Consider the following 16,166-nt stretch of genomic DNA (forward strand, 5'->3'; position numbering starts at 1 on the left):
CTGGAGAGCACAGCAGCCTTTTAAACCGATCCAGAGAGGGCACTGAAAACGTAAGGATAGCATGGAAAAAAGAACATAGATGATTGTTAGAGAAGCAGACAGTTGGGATATTAAGGCTGGCATGGGGGGGAGGGGAGATGTGACAAGTTTTGTGAAAGGAGGGGCAGACTTATGAAGAGATTTAGAGTTGGGGAGGGAGGGGGGAAAAGAGGCTTCAGTTTGGTGTGTTGAGGAAGAGGGAGCCAGTGAAGGTATTTAGGACCAGACCTTCAAAAGGTATTTAAGCACCTAACTCCCACTGATTTCAATACCTAAATATCTTTGAGGATCTGGGCCTTACTTGCTGATCCTGCACTCATTGAAGTCGATGGCAAAAGCTTCTTTTTTTACTTCAGAGATGCAGGATCAAGACCTTAATGAGGAAGAGACCTTGGTAAGGGCAGTTTCAGCAGAGCAGAAGCCAGAGAGGAGGGAATCCATTGTGGAGTTGGAGGAAAGGAATTCAAGGCAATAGCTATAAATGATAATAGGGTTTACATCTCTTGCCACCAAAATGCAGCCTCCTCTGGAGCAAAATGGAGTAGCTGTTTAAAAGTGCACAATGCTAAACAGGAATATGAAGAGATCTGCCAAGGTAATGTAATTAGCTAAGCTGGAACTTGGCCAGGACATACTGTTTAACGCTCCTATTCTTAACAAAATGCACAAGGGGATTTTAATGATTTCAAGTGACCAGGCCCTCTGCTTCAAGGCTCATCCAGAACATGTAAATGATATAATGGCAGCTGGGCAAAGAAAGTGCTTAACAGATCTGACTAAATAGCGTGTCATCGGTTTGAAGGCACTTTTGGCAGCTCCAGGTACAATGTGAAAGACTTGAAAATTTAGTCTTTAATTTAGCCTTTGAGATGTAGGCTCAATGTATTCATCTAAAGCTCTTATTTAAATGAGGATAATCAAGGCTAATGCTAAGATTTTGTCACAGATATTTTTAATAAAAGTCATGGGCAATAAAGCAAAATTCACAGAAGCCCGTGACTGTCCCTAACTTTTACTAAAAATATCCATGACAAAATGGGGAGCCACTGGGAGCTCCGGGGGCCCCCACCATCTGTGGGGGCTCAAGCGCCAGGGTCCCCCTCCCCCGTCTCTTGAGCACCAGGGTTCCCTTCCCACCATGGCTCTGAGCTGCAGGGTTCCCCCTCCCGCCCGCAGCAGTGAGGAGCTCCGCCCTGGCTGCGAGGACCTGCGGGGTACACCCGCTGCCCTGGGCAGGCAGGAGTTGGGAGGAGCTGCTGGGGGCCTCTGCCGCCTGTGGGCAGCGGGGATCCCTCAACCTCCCCTCCCCCAGTGGCTGGGAGCTGTAGGGTACCCCCACCGTCTGCAGTGGCTCAGCGCTTGGGGCCCCCACCATCTCAGGTGGTGGGGGTACCCTGCAGCTCCTGCTAGCCACCGGCAAGGGCTGGACCCTACAGCTCCCAGCCGCATGTGGGCTGAAGTCATGGAGATCTTTGGAAGTCATGGATTTCGTGACTTCCACGAGCTCCATGACAAAATCATAGCCTTAATCATGCAGAGTAGGTGGCGGTAGAGATTGATATTTCAGTGTCTAGATGGGCACATTATAAACACTTCAGAGGTTTTTTCAGGGGATGCAGCAGTGTTCCCCTTGCCCATTCCAGGGCAAGGACTCGGTGTCTGTTTTCAAAGTGAGTCTTTATTTTGGATGCCCAACTTGAGACACCTCACAGGGGTCTGATTTTCACAGGAGCAGTGCTCAGCACTATCTGAAAATCAGGCTCCCATTAAGGTGCCTTAAGGTAGGTACCCCCAAAATTACTCTGCTGAAAATTTAGTTCCTCGTCGTAAACTGCGAACGAATGTCACAAGTTATTCATGTTACCTGTGCTGGCGAAACGGCATTTGTAGAGTTAGGGGCACACTGTGACAGGTGGATGTTCTTTGGCATGAGAGAGATGAAAACTGCTATTTTCATAGTTACAGATGTCTGTCAATAGGGTTAAAAGAGTGATTTTCTGTCAAGACCCTAAGCAGGGTTAATTCTCTGGTAATACAACTATGTTATAATCTACTGTGTTATGCACACAATGAATCCCCATCACTTGGTTTGGGGGAGGGAAAAAAAGAAAAATCAGACAATTCTTTAATACATAACCAAAGCAGCTGGGATGAACTTTAGGAAGCAATTCAGCCGCTCGCAATGCTATGAGGAACAGGGCATATAATTGCAAAAAGCCACTAACGTGCATCTTAAAATATCTCCTCTTGCCGAACAGGAACATGTAAAAGCCTTTGCCGAATGCCTCCATCAGCCGCTGCCACTATTCACATGCTGCCTTTTGGATAATAAATAGGAATACAGTGCATCATGTGTAGTTACAAATGCAATTTGCTCAAATGCTTTTTACTGGGTATTTGCTGCATTTCAAACTCACCAGAGAGTTATAAAATGCAAGTGTCTTGAGGTTTAGATATTCTAAACCATTAAATAATGTATGGATAATCATTAGATTTAAATATTGTTTTCTAGTCTAAGCAATGCTAATAAATATTTCAACAAAAAAACCTGAAGCTTGAAATTCACAATAACTGTTTCAATTTCTCCCCCTAACAGTCAGTTGCTGGAATTAGTCAGCACTGAAGAGCTAAGAAGGTAGGAACACACCAGAAGGGATGTTATAGGTGGGTACGTGAAGACAAAAAGGCCATCTATCCCTAAGAAAGCTGTAGAGTGGTTTAATGGTTTTCATATTTTTAGGTTTAGGAAAATTTGCCTAAGTTATTTTTGAAGCTTGTGGTATGTTTGCTCGCAAAAGAAGTTGCAGCAAATTGTAAATATTAAGCTATCAAACTCAAAAACTCCAGAGTCACCTGACCAAAAATATATATGCCCTAGCTATGGTGTAAGGAGATAGCAAGGGTATGGATTTAACACTTCAGAAACACTTCAACATGCTAATATATGGAGGCTTACCAATTCTTGAACAAAATTTTACAACAGATTACTCAACAGAACTGCAAGATGCAAATAAACTGAGGTTACATCCCACCTTACCTCTCCCACACTGCAAAACTTATCCATAAACCAGAAGAGTGCAAACATCTGAAAGCTTTTTTTTAAAAGATAAAGCAAAGAGCAAAATCTTACAAGATCTGAGCCAGTAAGTTTGTCAGCATAAGGAGCGTACCATGTGTCTCCATACAGCACCAAAGGCAAGAATGTGTCATACAGCCTCACACATGTTGATCCTGACTAGAGTCTTTGGATACTACCACAACATTCATGTGTTTTTTTTAAATCCCCTCATCATCTGTAAGAGCAGTTAGGGGCAGAGGGGTATTTTGTATGTGGCTTTACTAAGAATTTTTGGTTGAAATTGTGATAGCTCAATATCCACACTACCAACAAAGAAATAAATCAGGGAGAGGATTGACACCATCACAAATCAGTCTAGTTTGCTATTACCTGATGCTATCAGACCCATATGTGGGGGTTCAGAGCCTTACATGGTACATGTAGTATTGTGCAATATATCTGAGGTGGAAGCACGTAGTTAAGAACTATTGCCCCATGGACGGAGAAAGCAGCCAGCAGTGGAATATGTTACCAGAAGCTATGAGGCAAAGGGCATTAGTGACCAGAGGACTTGGTTTGGATTTTGTTTTCTAAACCCCAGGCAATGGTTTTTCCTTTTAAATTAAATGTCAAAACCGGTATGGGTTTTATCATCATCATCTAAAAAATGACCAAACCTTCCTTTATTTGAGCATGTGTACTTGTCAGCACAGGGAGAAGGGAAGTTCCAGTTTGGCTCCAGCAGCCCACAGGTCAAATCCTTCCCAGTGAGGCTTCCAATGCTTGTCCTAAGTAAGCCGTTGCTAAATGATTTTAAGCTCTTGGGGGGGGCGGGGGTGGGGGTCTTCCTCCAAGGGAAATGCTGCATGCTAAGTATACAAAAGAAGTCCTTCCTTAGCTGCTTGAGTCTCCGCATTTGCTCTCATCAGCAGCTAAGAAAGACAGGAAAGTGCACATTTAGGCAAAGGTTTAGAAAAAGATATACAAATAGCACTAAAACCAAATGGCTTGACGTTCTGAAGTGTTGACTATTGGCAGCTGCCATTATAAGTATATTCTTTGGCTTTTTTGTATAAAACTGTAGTTTGGGAGTGATGGGGGAATGGAGTTTATTTTTAACAGAGGAGGACCAGAACTCAGTGTGCTGCTCCCATCACCTGTCTCTCACACACAGAGCTCAGTAATGACACCTGGAAAAAGCAGTGTGCATGGCTGTCAGGGTTCCCAAAACGGAATTACAATCAGATTACATTCGTGTTTATTAATTTTTAAATGTATGGATACTCCGGACTCCTCCTGCTGCTCTGCTTCCCTGATTACTTTGAAACATAAACACGGCCAATTAAAGCAGTTTTCTATAACAAGCCATATATAACACAACTAATACATCCATTTCCATTTGGCATTTGGACAAGTTACAGTGTAACCAATATGATGTCATATACCTAATAATGTAATACTTTTACAAAGTACAGAACTTTAATATTCCCATAAACTCATAGTTCACATTTAATAGAAATGAAAATATTTAGCAAGGATTACTGCCCTGTTAGGACCTAAATCTTGTGACACCTTTTAGGAGCAACATCGGGGACCACTTCAACCTGCATTGGCTACATAGGCAGATCGTTTAATAGTTACTTAAACAACACAGAGACAGCTTCAAAGTAATGAAAGTTTGCTCCAATTCAGGCTTTTAACTAAAGAAAAGTTTCTTCTTGAGCCATAGCCCCATCAAAGGGGCTCTGCTCTTCACACTCCCAAGTTGTTATGCCTCAGGTGGACAAAGGTAACTACATTCCTAACCCAACCTGTAAATGCCTCTACATAATGAATTAAGTTAGCCTTGAAACAGAGTATAAAATTGAAAGACACACATTAAATCTGCTATGCAACTTGCATAACAGACATTTGTCTCGCTGTTTGAAAGGTTTATTTCTATCTTCATAAATACACAATCCTCTAAACATTGTGCAAGGCACTTCCCCCTCCCCCGATAAAATCTTGTGTTCTAGAATATTTTAATCTCCTTATTCAACTTAATGAAGTAAATAATCTAGAAACAAATAATTTCCAATTACAAGCCAGTGGTTAAGGCAGGTACCATTGATACAGTGCATGGATTTTTCTATTGCATTTATTTCAACAAGCAGCATTTACTAAGTGCATCATACAAACAAGAATCCAGATATCAGCATGTCCAAGATAGGCACCTAGTCTTGTAATTTCATTGTACGTGTAATAAAATGCCAAAAGTACTTCCATAAAGTGCAAAGACTATGGACAATAACACTTCCTTCCTAGCATTTTGATACCAGTAACAGAATACCATGACTCAATGTTTATAAATGTGGTTTCCATTACAAAAACATGTTCCACATAAAAGCTTCATAATACAATCCAGAAACTGAGCTTGTGCGTGTACATATTTAAAAAGTTGAAGCCATAGTGGCAGACTCAGGTACTGTATGTGTGTGTGTATATTTTATATATTTTGAATTCTACAAACACGCACTAAGCTTATAACCAATTTACATGTACGGTCAAAATCATTCTGCTTGAGCACCATGATCTCCATTGACTATATTTCAGTGACAATATCTGATATTCAATATGCAGCCACTTTGGCATAATAATCCTCATTTGAATGTTACCTGCCAGATGATCGCATTCATAACTCCCACCCCTAATCCTCCTCCACAAACAGAATCGAATATTAGTGCCTTCCAAACACAAAGCACATGGCAGATGTGGACAATACATTCATGGTCCTGAACCCAAAGAATAACTGGTAAGAATTTCACAGTGATCTGGTTAAGGAAGCACAAAGACCAATGATTACATTTAAGAAAACTGCCTTAAAACTGAAATGACACTTAACTGATATATGATGAAAAGCTAAAGGAATGAAATATTAGACTGATCAGAAAAGTGGCTCTTTCACCACTAATAAAACTCTACAGCAGTAACATGACATCTTAGGGTCCAGTGGCTGCAGCAGCCTGTGAGGTAGGTGGTGATGGCCTAAATCGAGGTAGGTATAGTCCAAATTTATTTTCAATCCCTGCAAATGTGGCAACTGCCAATTTATAACCTCCAACATGGTCAGGGTTAGGAGCAGGTAGTGTGATCCTGGATTTAGGAACTGGCTCTGATCCAGCTGGTTTTCTGCAAAATAAAAGTAAAACTTCTGTAAAAACACTGACACCAAAATCTCTTGATAAATTGTAAATCAAGAATCTTAAGGTCAGAAACCCCACAGCCACCTGGCAAAAACATCCCTGCTATAAAACAATGAGAATCACACTGTAATATTTTAGAAAGATCCCAACAGCTTTCATGCTAATCATCACGGAGAGTTGTCAAACCTAGATGAAATTGTATAGCGTGTTACTCGATGAGACTTCAGTAAACTGTGGTCATATCCCATCCCCAGTTCCTGCACTCTGCATCACTCATCCAGCAACCAGTAGAGTTTGAACAGCTAATGTTTCTGTATGGGTATCTACAGATGAAGGTGTGATTGTGGTAAGGGTAAGCATACCCGTGTTAGCTTTCATCTAGCTGGTGTGGCAGAGGCTTTAGCGTGGGCTAGTCACCCCAGCATAAACCTACAGGGACCATGGATACATTCTTATTTGTGCTAGGTATATTATGCCTTCCCATGCTACAATCACATCTTCATCTGTAGTACAGACATACCCTCAGACAGCACTAACAGTACACACACAGCAGTGCTTGGGAAAGGGGAATATTTTGTGCATGGTTTTACTAACCACGATTTTTTTTGTTAACAGTCTCAGTATCTCCACTGTAAAACCAAAGAATGGCAAATTCAGCTACACACTTCTAAGAGAACTGATGCCAACAAAACCCACTCTTGCTTCCTCCTTGATGCCATCGTAACCCATTCAGGTGCGTTTAAAAGGGGGGGAGGGATAGCTCAGTGGTTTGCGCATTGGCCTGCTAAACTCAGGGTTGCGAGTTCAATCCTTGAGGGGGCCACTTCGGGATCTGGGGCAAAATTAGTACTTGGTCCTGCTAGTGAAGGCAGGGGGCTAGACTCGATGACCTTTCAGGGTCCCTTCCAGTTCTAGGAGATAGGATATCTCCATATATTATTATTATTATCCTGCTAACACTGCCTAAATACAGTTGCAAGTGTTGCAGTAGATGCAACAGAGTCAATACCTTGTGATGGAAATATCAGATCCCTGTGCTGCAACAAGCAAAAGTGGTGCATGCGTAAAAGGAGGCAGAACTGAGGCTCCACCAACAACTGAGCAATCACTGCATTCTTCAACTGCTCCAGCGAAACCTACAGGCCTTTTAACAATAATACTCCCTGCCCGGTCACATGCAGAACCCCTCCCCAACAGCAATGACTAAGTAGAGGTGCATTGTTGCCTAGTAGTTAGCGCAGGAAGGCGTTCTATTCCCCATTCTGCCATTTATCCTCTCAGGATCTCATTTTACACTGACATGTCCAAAATATCCTCTCAGGGTCTGTTATGGTACTAAAATGAAGCCCAGGCTTGCTGTGAAATGGGTACAGAAACACTTGTTCAAATCCCACCGAAGCTTAATTAATTTGGTGCGATGAAGCCTTTTATCTCATGATCTTGAAATTCTCTCTGAAACTGCAAAGCATTAATAACTAATGTCCCAATCCTGTAGCTGACTCTGCAGGGTTACAGGGGTTCACTTCCGCAGAGCCAGTTGCAGCATCAGAGCCCAAATGATACATTCACACAGTATACTTACACTCCCCCAAAGTCAACGTAAAGCCATCTCTGCAGCAGCTCGTAAGTCACCAAAGTTACGCCAAACTGAGGAGAGGATCGAAACACACGAGCTTGAAAGAAAAACAAAACAAGTGTGAGTGACAAAAATCAATTTAAAAACACAACTGGTTCCCTGTCATCAAACAAGTGGCATCTAAGTTGTTTTACATACCACCAGCTCCTTTCCACAAAGCTTTTGGGCCTTCCTCTCGCAGTATCTTTCCAAAGCAGTCTACGACACCACTGTAAGTGGTTTGCCCTGCCCGGGCTGCCACTTGTAATCGAGTCTTGATAACATCAGCAGGGGTCACTAGAGAGGCCGCAGGCATACCTAAAAATGAAGCAGGGGGAAAAAAGAGACGGGTATCGGTAAGTTGTTACACATACTAGATGCTTCCTGCATGGGAAGGTTACTGTGCCTTTCATTCTTACCTCAGAAAACTCAGGCCACAAATATTTACTTTTAATGAGGAAGAACAACAATGAATTGGCGTAGCCACTGTGAAAAGTACTTCACTCATATAAGGCTCTGGTTAGATGAACAGCCCCACCATATTTTTATTTGAAGTCAGGAGGCGCATACAGAAATTTTCAGTACAAACCATAAACTTGCCTACTTAATAAGTTAACAGTTTTTGGAGATGACGTCAATCTTTCCCTTTCATGCCCCTTTATGGTTTCTGACATTCCCATCACACAATGTGCTGGAAAAAGCATGTTCACACACACCTTAAACAACCTCATGCAGAATGTTATTGGGAACTACATAATGTCGTGCACAATCAGCAAGATACACAAGCTAAGGTTTAAAGGGTTCATTTTTCTCATTAGGAAACACACATTTCTCAGCTGCAGAGCAATGTCTGACATCCTCAATTGAATATTTGGAGGAAAATTTAAATTTACCCTGGCAGATAATCAACTGAAAGCAACAAATACTGAATAACAGCAGGAGATATTTCTAAAGTCATTCTAGCAAATCAGGGCTGCCCATGTTGAGATAAAAAAAAAAAGGCAGCGAGACTGTGCTCAGAAGACACTGTCTCTTATGGTTTTATTACTTTTCCATTCTGCTTATGTTCCAAACCAACTTGGTCAGACGCAGATGCATAAATCTCCTTTTCTTTTTTTTTTAGGCTTAATAATTCTGTAACAATTTTTGTCCAAACCAGCATGGTCTGGCTCAAAGCACCATCTCACCCTTCTAACAGACTGCTTTGAAAGCTGTGAGTAAGTGTGTGCATATCACTAAAATAGGAACTGCTCCTCCGCTCCCGAAACCCAGAAAAGAAGAAAGCATGTGAGCATGCGCGTGCACACATGCACACACGCACACAAACTTTCACATTTGCAAATTTGGCAGGCAAAGGCTAAAATATGGTTGAAGTTTCACCTGAACTAAATTCCAGAAATGCTGATTTATTCCCCCACTTATCATTACTGACCACAGGATATATTTACGTCTTCAATTTAAAAATGGACTTTTGAGTCCATTTTTTAGACTTTTTAGAGAGCAACCAAAGGTTTCAAGGAAAACCAAAAGACATACTTAGAAACAATACTGCTTACTCTATGTTAATTACCATCTCTCTCTTCACCTGTTATTTATTACTAGGGACATTTGTGTTTAAAAACAAACTTACAATTGAAATTAGACAAATTACACAGCAGGAGATGACAATAAATGAAGAGGGATAAGGGGGAAAAGGATGAGGAGGTTCACAGGAGAAATAAGCAGAAAGAACAAATTAACTTGTGATCCTTTGACATTATGATAATCCCCACATCAAATGTTATATCAAAGAGACTGGGACATTAGGTGAAGAAAGAGCAACAGGAGAAGATCAAACTAAGGAAAACAGGTTTTGATTTTATACGTGTCCCTAACAACAAACAAGGGGAAAAGAAATATTGATAACATGGGTCACATCTTGAGAAACGTGCATACAAAAGATACATGTGCACATTTGAATGCCCCTAGTTTGCTGTGTAAATATCAGAAGGTGTATATGTAAGATGGGTATTTTCCACAACTAAGGTGAGTTCAAGCTAGGGTTACCATCCGTCCGGGTTTCCCTGGACATGTCCGGCTTTTTCAGCTTTAAATGGCCGTCCAGGGGGGATTTCTAATAAAGTAGAAATGTCCGGGATTTCCCCCTTCCCCTCATGCAGAGTGCGGCACGGTGACTGGACAGCTGGGCCTGATTGAAAGCCGCTCACAGCCACTGGGGCCTCTAGCAGCCAGAGTCCCTCCCCTTCCCCCGCAGAGCAGCGCGGCACAGTGTTTGGCTCCACGTGGAGCCTGCAGCTCTCCCTCTGCCGGGTGAGCAGGGGAGCAGGGCAGGCGGGGGGGTGCAGGGGCTGCAGGGCGAGGAGGAGCAGGGCAGGCAGGGGCATAGAGGCTGCAAGGGCAGGGCAGGCGGGAGGGTTCAGAGGCTGCAGGGCTGGGAGGGGTGCAGGTGCTGCAGGGGTGGGGGGGAGCAGGGCAGACAAGGGCATAGGGGCTGCCGGGGCAGGGGGGGGGGGGGGGGAGGGGGGGGGGGGGGGGGGTGCAGAGGCTGCAGGGCGAGGAGGACCAGGGCAGGCAGGGCCATAGAGGCTGCAGAGGGCACAGGGGCTGCAGGGGGCACAGGGGAGCAGGGAAGCACTTAGCAACCCCCAACCAAGATCAGAGTGGGAGGGAGGAGGGGGCAGAGTTGGGGCAGGGACTTTGGGGAAGGGGTTGGAATGGGGGCGGGGCCGGGGCCCTGTGGAGTGTCCTCTTTTTTAAATGTTTGAATATGGTAACCCTAGTTCAAGCACATTTTGAGACTCACACTTCTGAAAACATAATGCAATGCTACTGATGCAGAATTGGCTCTAACTACAGTGGATCAGATTCTCAGCTAAAGTAAACCAACTTACCTTTGCAGAAGTCAAAAGAGTTAGATTGATTTACACCAGCTGAGGATATGACCTAACATTTGAGAGATCTTTTCCATGACTTTTAGTGGGAGCACCAATCTTCCAGTTCATCAATCCCTTGTTTTGATCTTTAGGGTTACTAGCTTGCCTCTAATAAAAGAAATATCTTGCTTCCGTAAAAATAGGGCATCCATATCCCTACACTGTTCCACATGATGAGCCTCATGGAATTTACTGAAAATACTGGATAAAGAATTCCCGTTATAGCTGATTTCCTAGCACATATCAGCAACATATCGGACTGCTTCTGTGGCTGAACTTCAAAGCGACAGTTATCTCAGTCTGCAATCACCTGACAATGGCTAGAAAGAGAAAAATGCTAACATCTAAGAAATGGGTTGGCTTAAAAATACCAGCTTATATTTCAGGTCTGTAGATACTCCAGACTCCAAAGTTCAAAAATTGTTTTGTTCCATTAAAATGGGTTAGAATTAACATGAGTTTAAATCCATCTTCTTTCAATAATTTCTGTGAGTTTATTTTTTTTTTTTTTTAAGCACCAGCCATTTGATTAGAGAAGTTTTAACTGGTGCCAGCTCAATTCCTATGTGCTACAAAACACTGCACAAAGAGCTAGTAGAAAGAAGTGAAGGCATACGATTCAGCAAAACTATCTGGTTTTTAGAGTTAAGCCTGGGTCATAATCCACCTGAAGATGTCCAGAAGTTCCAGGCTGCCCAAAGTCCGTCCGTCCGTCCGTCCGTCCGTCCGTCCGCCCGCGCGCGCACACACACACACACACACACAAGCTATATAAGCAGGCTACTCTTCCAGGAGAAACTCCTGTGCCCTTGACAACAAAAAGCTGCCCATCTTTCTCCAATAAGAGGGGAGCTTAAAAAAACACAAGTAACCACATTCTGAGCAGTTCAACTACCTGCACTGGATTTATTTCTCTCCATCTTTCTCCTGCTCCACTAGCCCTTTACTTACAACCGCTGGAGAGTGTGCTGCTAACAGAGAAGATGTCTCAGGGGTTCTCAAACTGAAGGTCGTGAGGTTATTACATGGGGGGTCACAAGCTGTCAGTCTCCACCGCAAACCCCACTTTGCCTCCAGTATTTATAATGGTGTTAAAGATATAAACAAGTGTTTTTAATTTATAAGGAGGGGGTCACACTCAGAGGCTTGCTATGTGGAAGGGATCACCAGTAAAAAAGTTTGAGAATCACTGGCCTAGGTCTAGTAGTCTACGAGCCATTAACATGGGGGGAGTGGAAGGAGAGAATTCCTTTTCCTTATATTTGTATACACATTTCCCTCAGCAGATCCTCCGGACCCTTTGCCTGTGATTTGGAGTCTGCTGAGCTTTAGGATATAGAATGTGGGAGGAGGCGGCATTTTAGGCTGATGGGCCCCTCTCAGCTAGACAGAGCTAAATTAAGACTGCAGTGACCTTTTAAAATCCTCACAGCCCTAGAAGCTCGGCAGCAGCCACAGAGGCAAATGCATCCTTACATTACATATTCTAGCCCTTTAGTGCAGACACCCTTAGAGCTGAAACGCATCAGCACAAAGACACGCTGCATATAGAACACCTGTCAGCAGTGCAGCAGATTCCCAAGACGAGTCCCAACATTCAGTCTCAGTCCCCAAAAATGAATTAAACGAGCCCTGAGGATTGACATTTTGGGATGCACAAGAAAAAAAAACCCAACTGCCTTATCTGACCAGATTTCCCATGTGGCAGGTGAGAAAAATGTGGATTTGTGATTCCATACAATGCCCCCTCCCCTCCAACCCTTTAACCACAACGCAGCAGGGTAGAAATAGGCATCTATTATCTGTCTTTTCATATCATGCAAAACAGAAGCAGGCTTTTTCCAGGACCATTACATTTCTATTATCTATCATCATAACTGGTGTTCAGTTTTTGGATAGACTTTTATTTATTATTTTGCTTATGCTGCCTTAAGTATATGCTGATTCAAAGAAACTCTGGATCAAAATCACCAGAAATGTAGTCTTTTTTTTATAAAAAAGATTAAATAGAAAAAAATATACAAAAACACAAAGCCAAGATACTGTGTGGGATACTGTGGTCAATGACTTACTTTTACCATGCTGTCAGAGTCTGCTAGTGGCCTGCTTAGATGTTTGTATCATTAGTATGAATTTGGATTCCATACCAAAATGATATTCAAGTTTCTTTTGATCACAAAGAAGTAGAGAATGAAATGAATATTTTCACGAACCACTTTTACAGTAACAACTTGCCCAATCAACCAACCAAAACGGACAACAGCATAACAACTTGACTAGGCAAGACGTCACACTACATTAATATTTTAAGACTAAAATCTTGCTCTCTTTTTACTACTACAAATAGTAATATAAATGCTATCATTAGGTCAAAAATACAAAGAGTTCCTTAATATTAACGCCAGTTCATTCGGATCAATTATATGTTCTACAATCTAATATTTAAATGTTAACACCTTGGTATAGTACAATTATTTTTTGCCTTCACATCAGGTATCTCATTAATAAACACATTTCTAAAGCATCTATCAGTGATATCTAGGTGCAACAGTATGCCATACGCAAAGGAATTCAGGTACTTACCAGCTATTGATCCAGCCATGAGCAAACTTCCAGGGCTAACTTGTCCATCTTCATTTGCAAATGCAGTTTTCAAGTGAGCATAACATGGAAAGTAAATGGCAGAGAAGGGGATATCGCGTAGAAAACATGCCTTTGCACCCTGGGTGAAACAAAAATTGAGTGGTCAGAGAAAGATCACAATGAGACCAAGAATGCTGATGAGAAACTTGAGCAACATTCCAGTTTTTCCTCTCTACTGCAAAAAAACATGCAGAAAAAGCAATTTTTTTCAAAATTGTGAGAAATAATGACGTGTATTTCACTCCATACAGAAGTTTGTATATTATTTGTTGGTTCAATAAATGCTATTACTTTCCACTTGTTCTCCCTCTCTCTTTAATACTGCAGTTATTTGCCATTAATAGAAAAAATGCCATCTCACTTGGGTAAACTTTGATAACTTCTTTAGAGAACAAAAAGTAGTTGAAATTTTTGCCATCCAGCTTTGCATGAGATTCAGGATGAGTTTAATACAAGTCCTAAGTCACAGGTTGGGTCTTCACCACAGAACTTCCCATTTACAATAATTACTCCATAGAAATAAGTGTAGTCCAACCTATTTACAGACAACAGACCAGGGGTCGGCAACCTTTCAGAAGCGGTGTGCCGAGTCTTCATTTATTCACTCTAATTTAAGGTTTCGCGTGCCAATAATACATTTTAACACATTTAGACGGTCTCTTTCTAAGTCTATAATACATAACTAAACTACTGTTGTATGTAAAGTAAATAAGGTTTTTAAAATGTTTAAGAAGCTTCATTTAAAATTAAATTAAAATGCAGAGCCCCCCGGACCAGTGGCAGTGTGAGTGCCTCTGAAAATCAGCTCGCATGCCATAGGTTGCTTACCCCTGCAATAGACTATGTAACTGCTGAACAAAAACAAAACATATTGTGACGGAGAGATAATGAGACATGCTCTCATTTACAAAAGAGTGATAATGTGCCCATAATCACAATTCTTACACAAAACATGCTTTTTACATTTGCAGGAAAATACAAGGACTATATTAATTGTAGATTTAAAAAAAAAATAAAACAAATGATTTTCAGCACTGGCTGATAAAATAATTTGCCTTACTATCCATATGCCTAATTGATATGAAAACCCAATGGAGTTTAAGATCTGAAGTATTGTTTGCTATGTTCTCTAAAATAATCGTTTTGTTTAAAAGAAGAGAAGAAAGCAAGTAAAGTTTTGGGGCAGTAGCAGACAACGGGAGTTCTTCAGAAGCATGAAAGTAAAAGTCAGACAAGATGAGAAGCGGTGTATAGCTTCTGCAGATGGTCAATGAAAATTAGGCACATGCCAATGCCCACATTGCAACTGCAATAAGAAATTGCATACGAACTTCAGAACAGAGATCCAGCAAAGAGTTTGAAAACACCAAGGACCAAGGTTGTGATTAGAAGGAATGTGTGGCGACAAACAGCTAATGTATTTGGAAAGAGGGGAAGGACAGGAAGAGAAAAATAGAGGTAAAAGCAGGGCTGTCGCAACCCATTAGGCGACCTACGCGGTCGCCTAGGACACTACAATTTGGGGGGCGGCGACTGTGATGGTGGGACCTTCCGCCGCCTCTGTGGGGGGGCAGCATTTCAGGGCGGGACCTTCCACTGCCTAGGACGGCAGAAAAGCTGGCGGCGCTCCTGGGTAAAAGATTGTTCACAATTTTTGCTAGGACCCCTGTGTCTCCCGCCCTGGGCTCTCTACCCTTCCAGATTCAGGGTAGACCTTTTTTTGGTTCAGCCACAATCCTTCCAACAGGTGCCAAGCTGCTCCTCTAGCCTGTTGGGGTTATTTAGAGTCTTATACCAAAGCCATTATTAAAGTATCACTTCTCACACCAGTTTTACAAGTGGTAACTTCAATAGAGTTACTTCAGATATTTATGTTAGGAAGACTGACAGGAAAATCAAGACGAAATCTCTCTCAGAAGTCAACCTCTGCCTAACGGAGTAAATAGTCTCTGATCTGCACTTATCTCATGAAATCTAATGATATGCCTGAACATATTAGATGAGTTTTTCTGTGCTGGAATATTGTATAACATTGATTACTTGTTACAAGTATATGCTGTTTAGCAGACAAATATACAGACGCACCAAGGTGTCAGAATAACTGAAAGGAGAAAAAAATCTGTATTAGAGAAAGTATAGTCTGATGTACAGGAAGTGTATTGGCAAAATCAGTTCCTGGAAAAGAGAGGAGGTTTCCTGGCAATACGGTGTGGGTGTAGTGGTCAGAGAACATTGCAACAATGACTAATGCAAGTTGGAACACCGCTGCTAGTGAGATGCTGACTAGTGCCAGCAGACATCCTACACAGTGAGCACTGGATAGGGCTGGATTCTCAAGAGTTCCTGGTAACCCATGTATTTTGTTTAGGATGTACAAAGGTATTTAGTGTACATCACTATCTACACAAGAATTCCTGTTATATGCTGAAAGCAGAAGCCTGTTTTATGGTGATCTTTAATCTTCGCATAGAATTTCCACACTCCCTTTTAAACAAAGTTACATGTGAACAGACAACATTCTGCAACAACCAAGTGTGTGCTCTGGTTACATTTATCTCACAGGCAACATTCAGAAACGATTGCTCTCTAGCTAGTGATATTTTGCAATATGAACATTGTTTCCCTAAAGCTTTATTTTTAAACATTCTTTTCCCAAGGCAAATCTCCATATTGCATTTGCCTTAAGAGTTTATTGC

The 16,166-nt window shown here is 41.9% G+C and overlaps 1 protein-coding gene across 3 annotated transcripts in view; it reads right to left on the minus strand.

Annotated features, from left to right (window-relative positions):
• Positions 1-5,216: 5,216 nt before the first annotated feature.
• Positions 5,217-16,166, minus strand: part of SLC25A13 (solute carrier family 25 member 13) — a 128,219-nt gene continuing 117,269 nt past the window's right edge. For all 3 annotated transcript variants that reach the window (XM_034760496.1, XM_034760497.1, XM_034760495.1), the window contains 4 exons: positions 13,411-13,549; positions 8,054-8,212; positions 7,862-7,952; positions 5,217-6,265 (listed from right to left, as the gene is read on the minus strand). In XM_034760496.1, coding sequence (XP_034616387.1) covers positions 6,076-6,265; positions 7,862-7,952; positions 8,054-8,212; positions 13,411-13,549 — 579 coding nt within the window. In that variant the 3' untranslated portion in view covers positions 5,217-6,075. The remainder of the gene's footprint in view (positions 6,266-7,861; positions 7,953-8,053; positions 8,213-13,410; positions 13,550-16,166) is intronic.

Source organism: Trachemys scripta, chromosome 2 (genome assembly GCF_013100865.1).
Source record: "Trachemys scripta elegans isolate TJP31775 chromosome 2, CAS_Tse_1.0, whole genome shotgun sequence".
Taxonomy (NCBI): Eukaryota; Metazoa; Chordata; order Testudines; family Emydidae; genus Trachemys; species Trachemys scripta.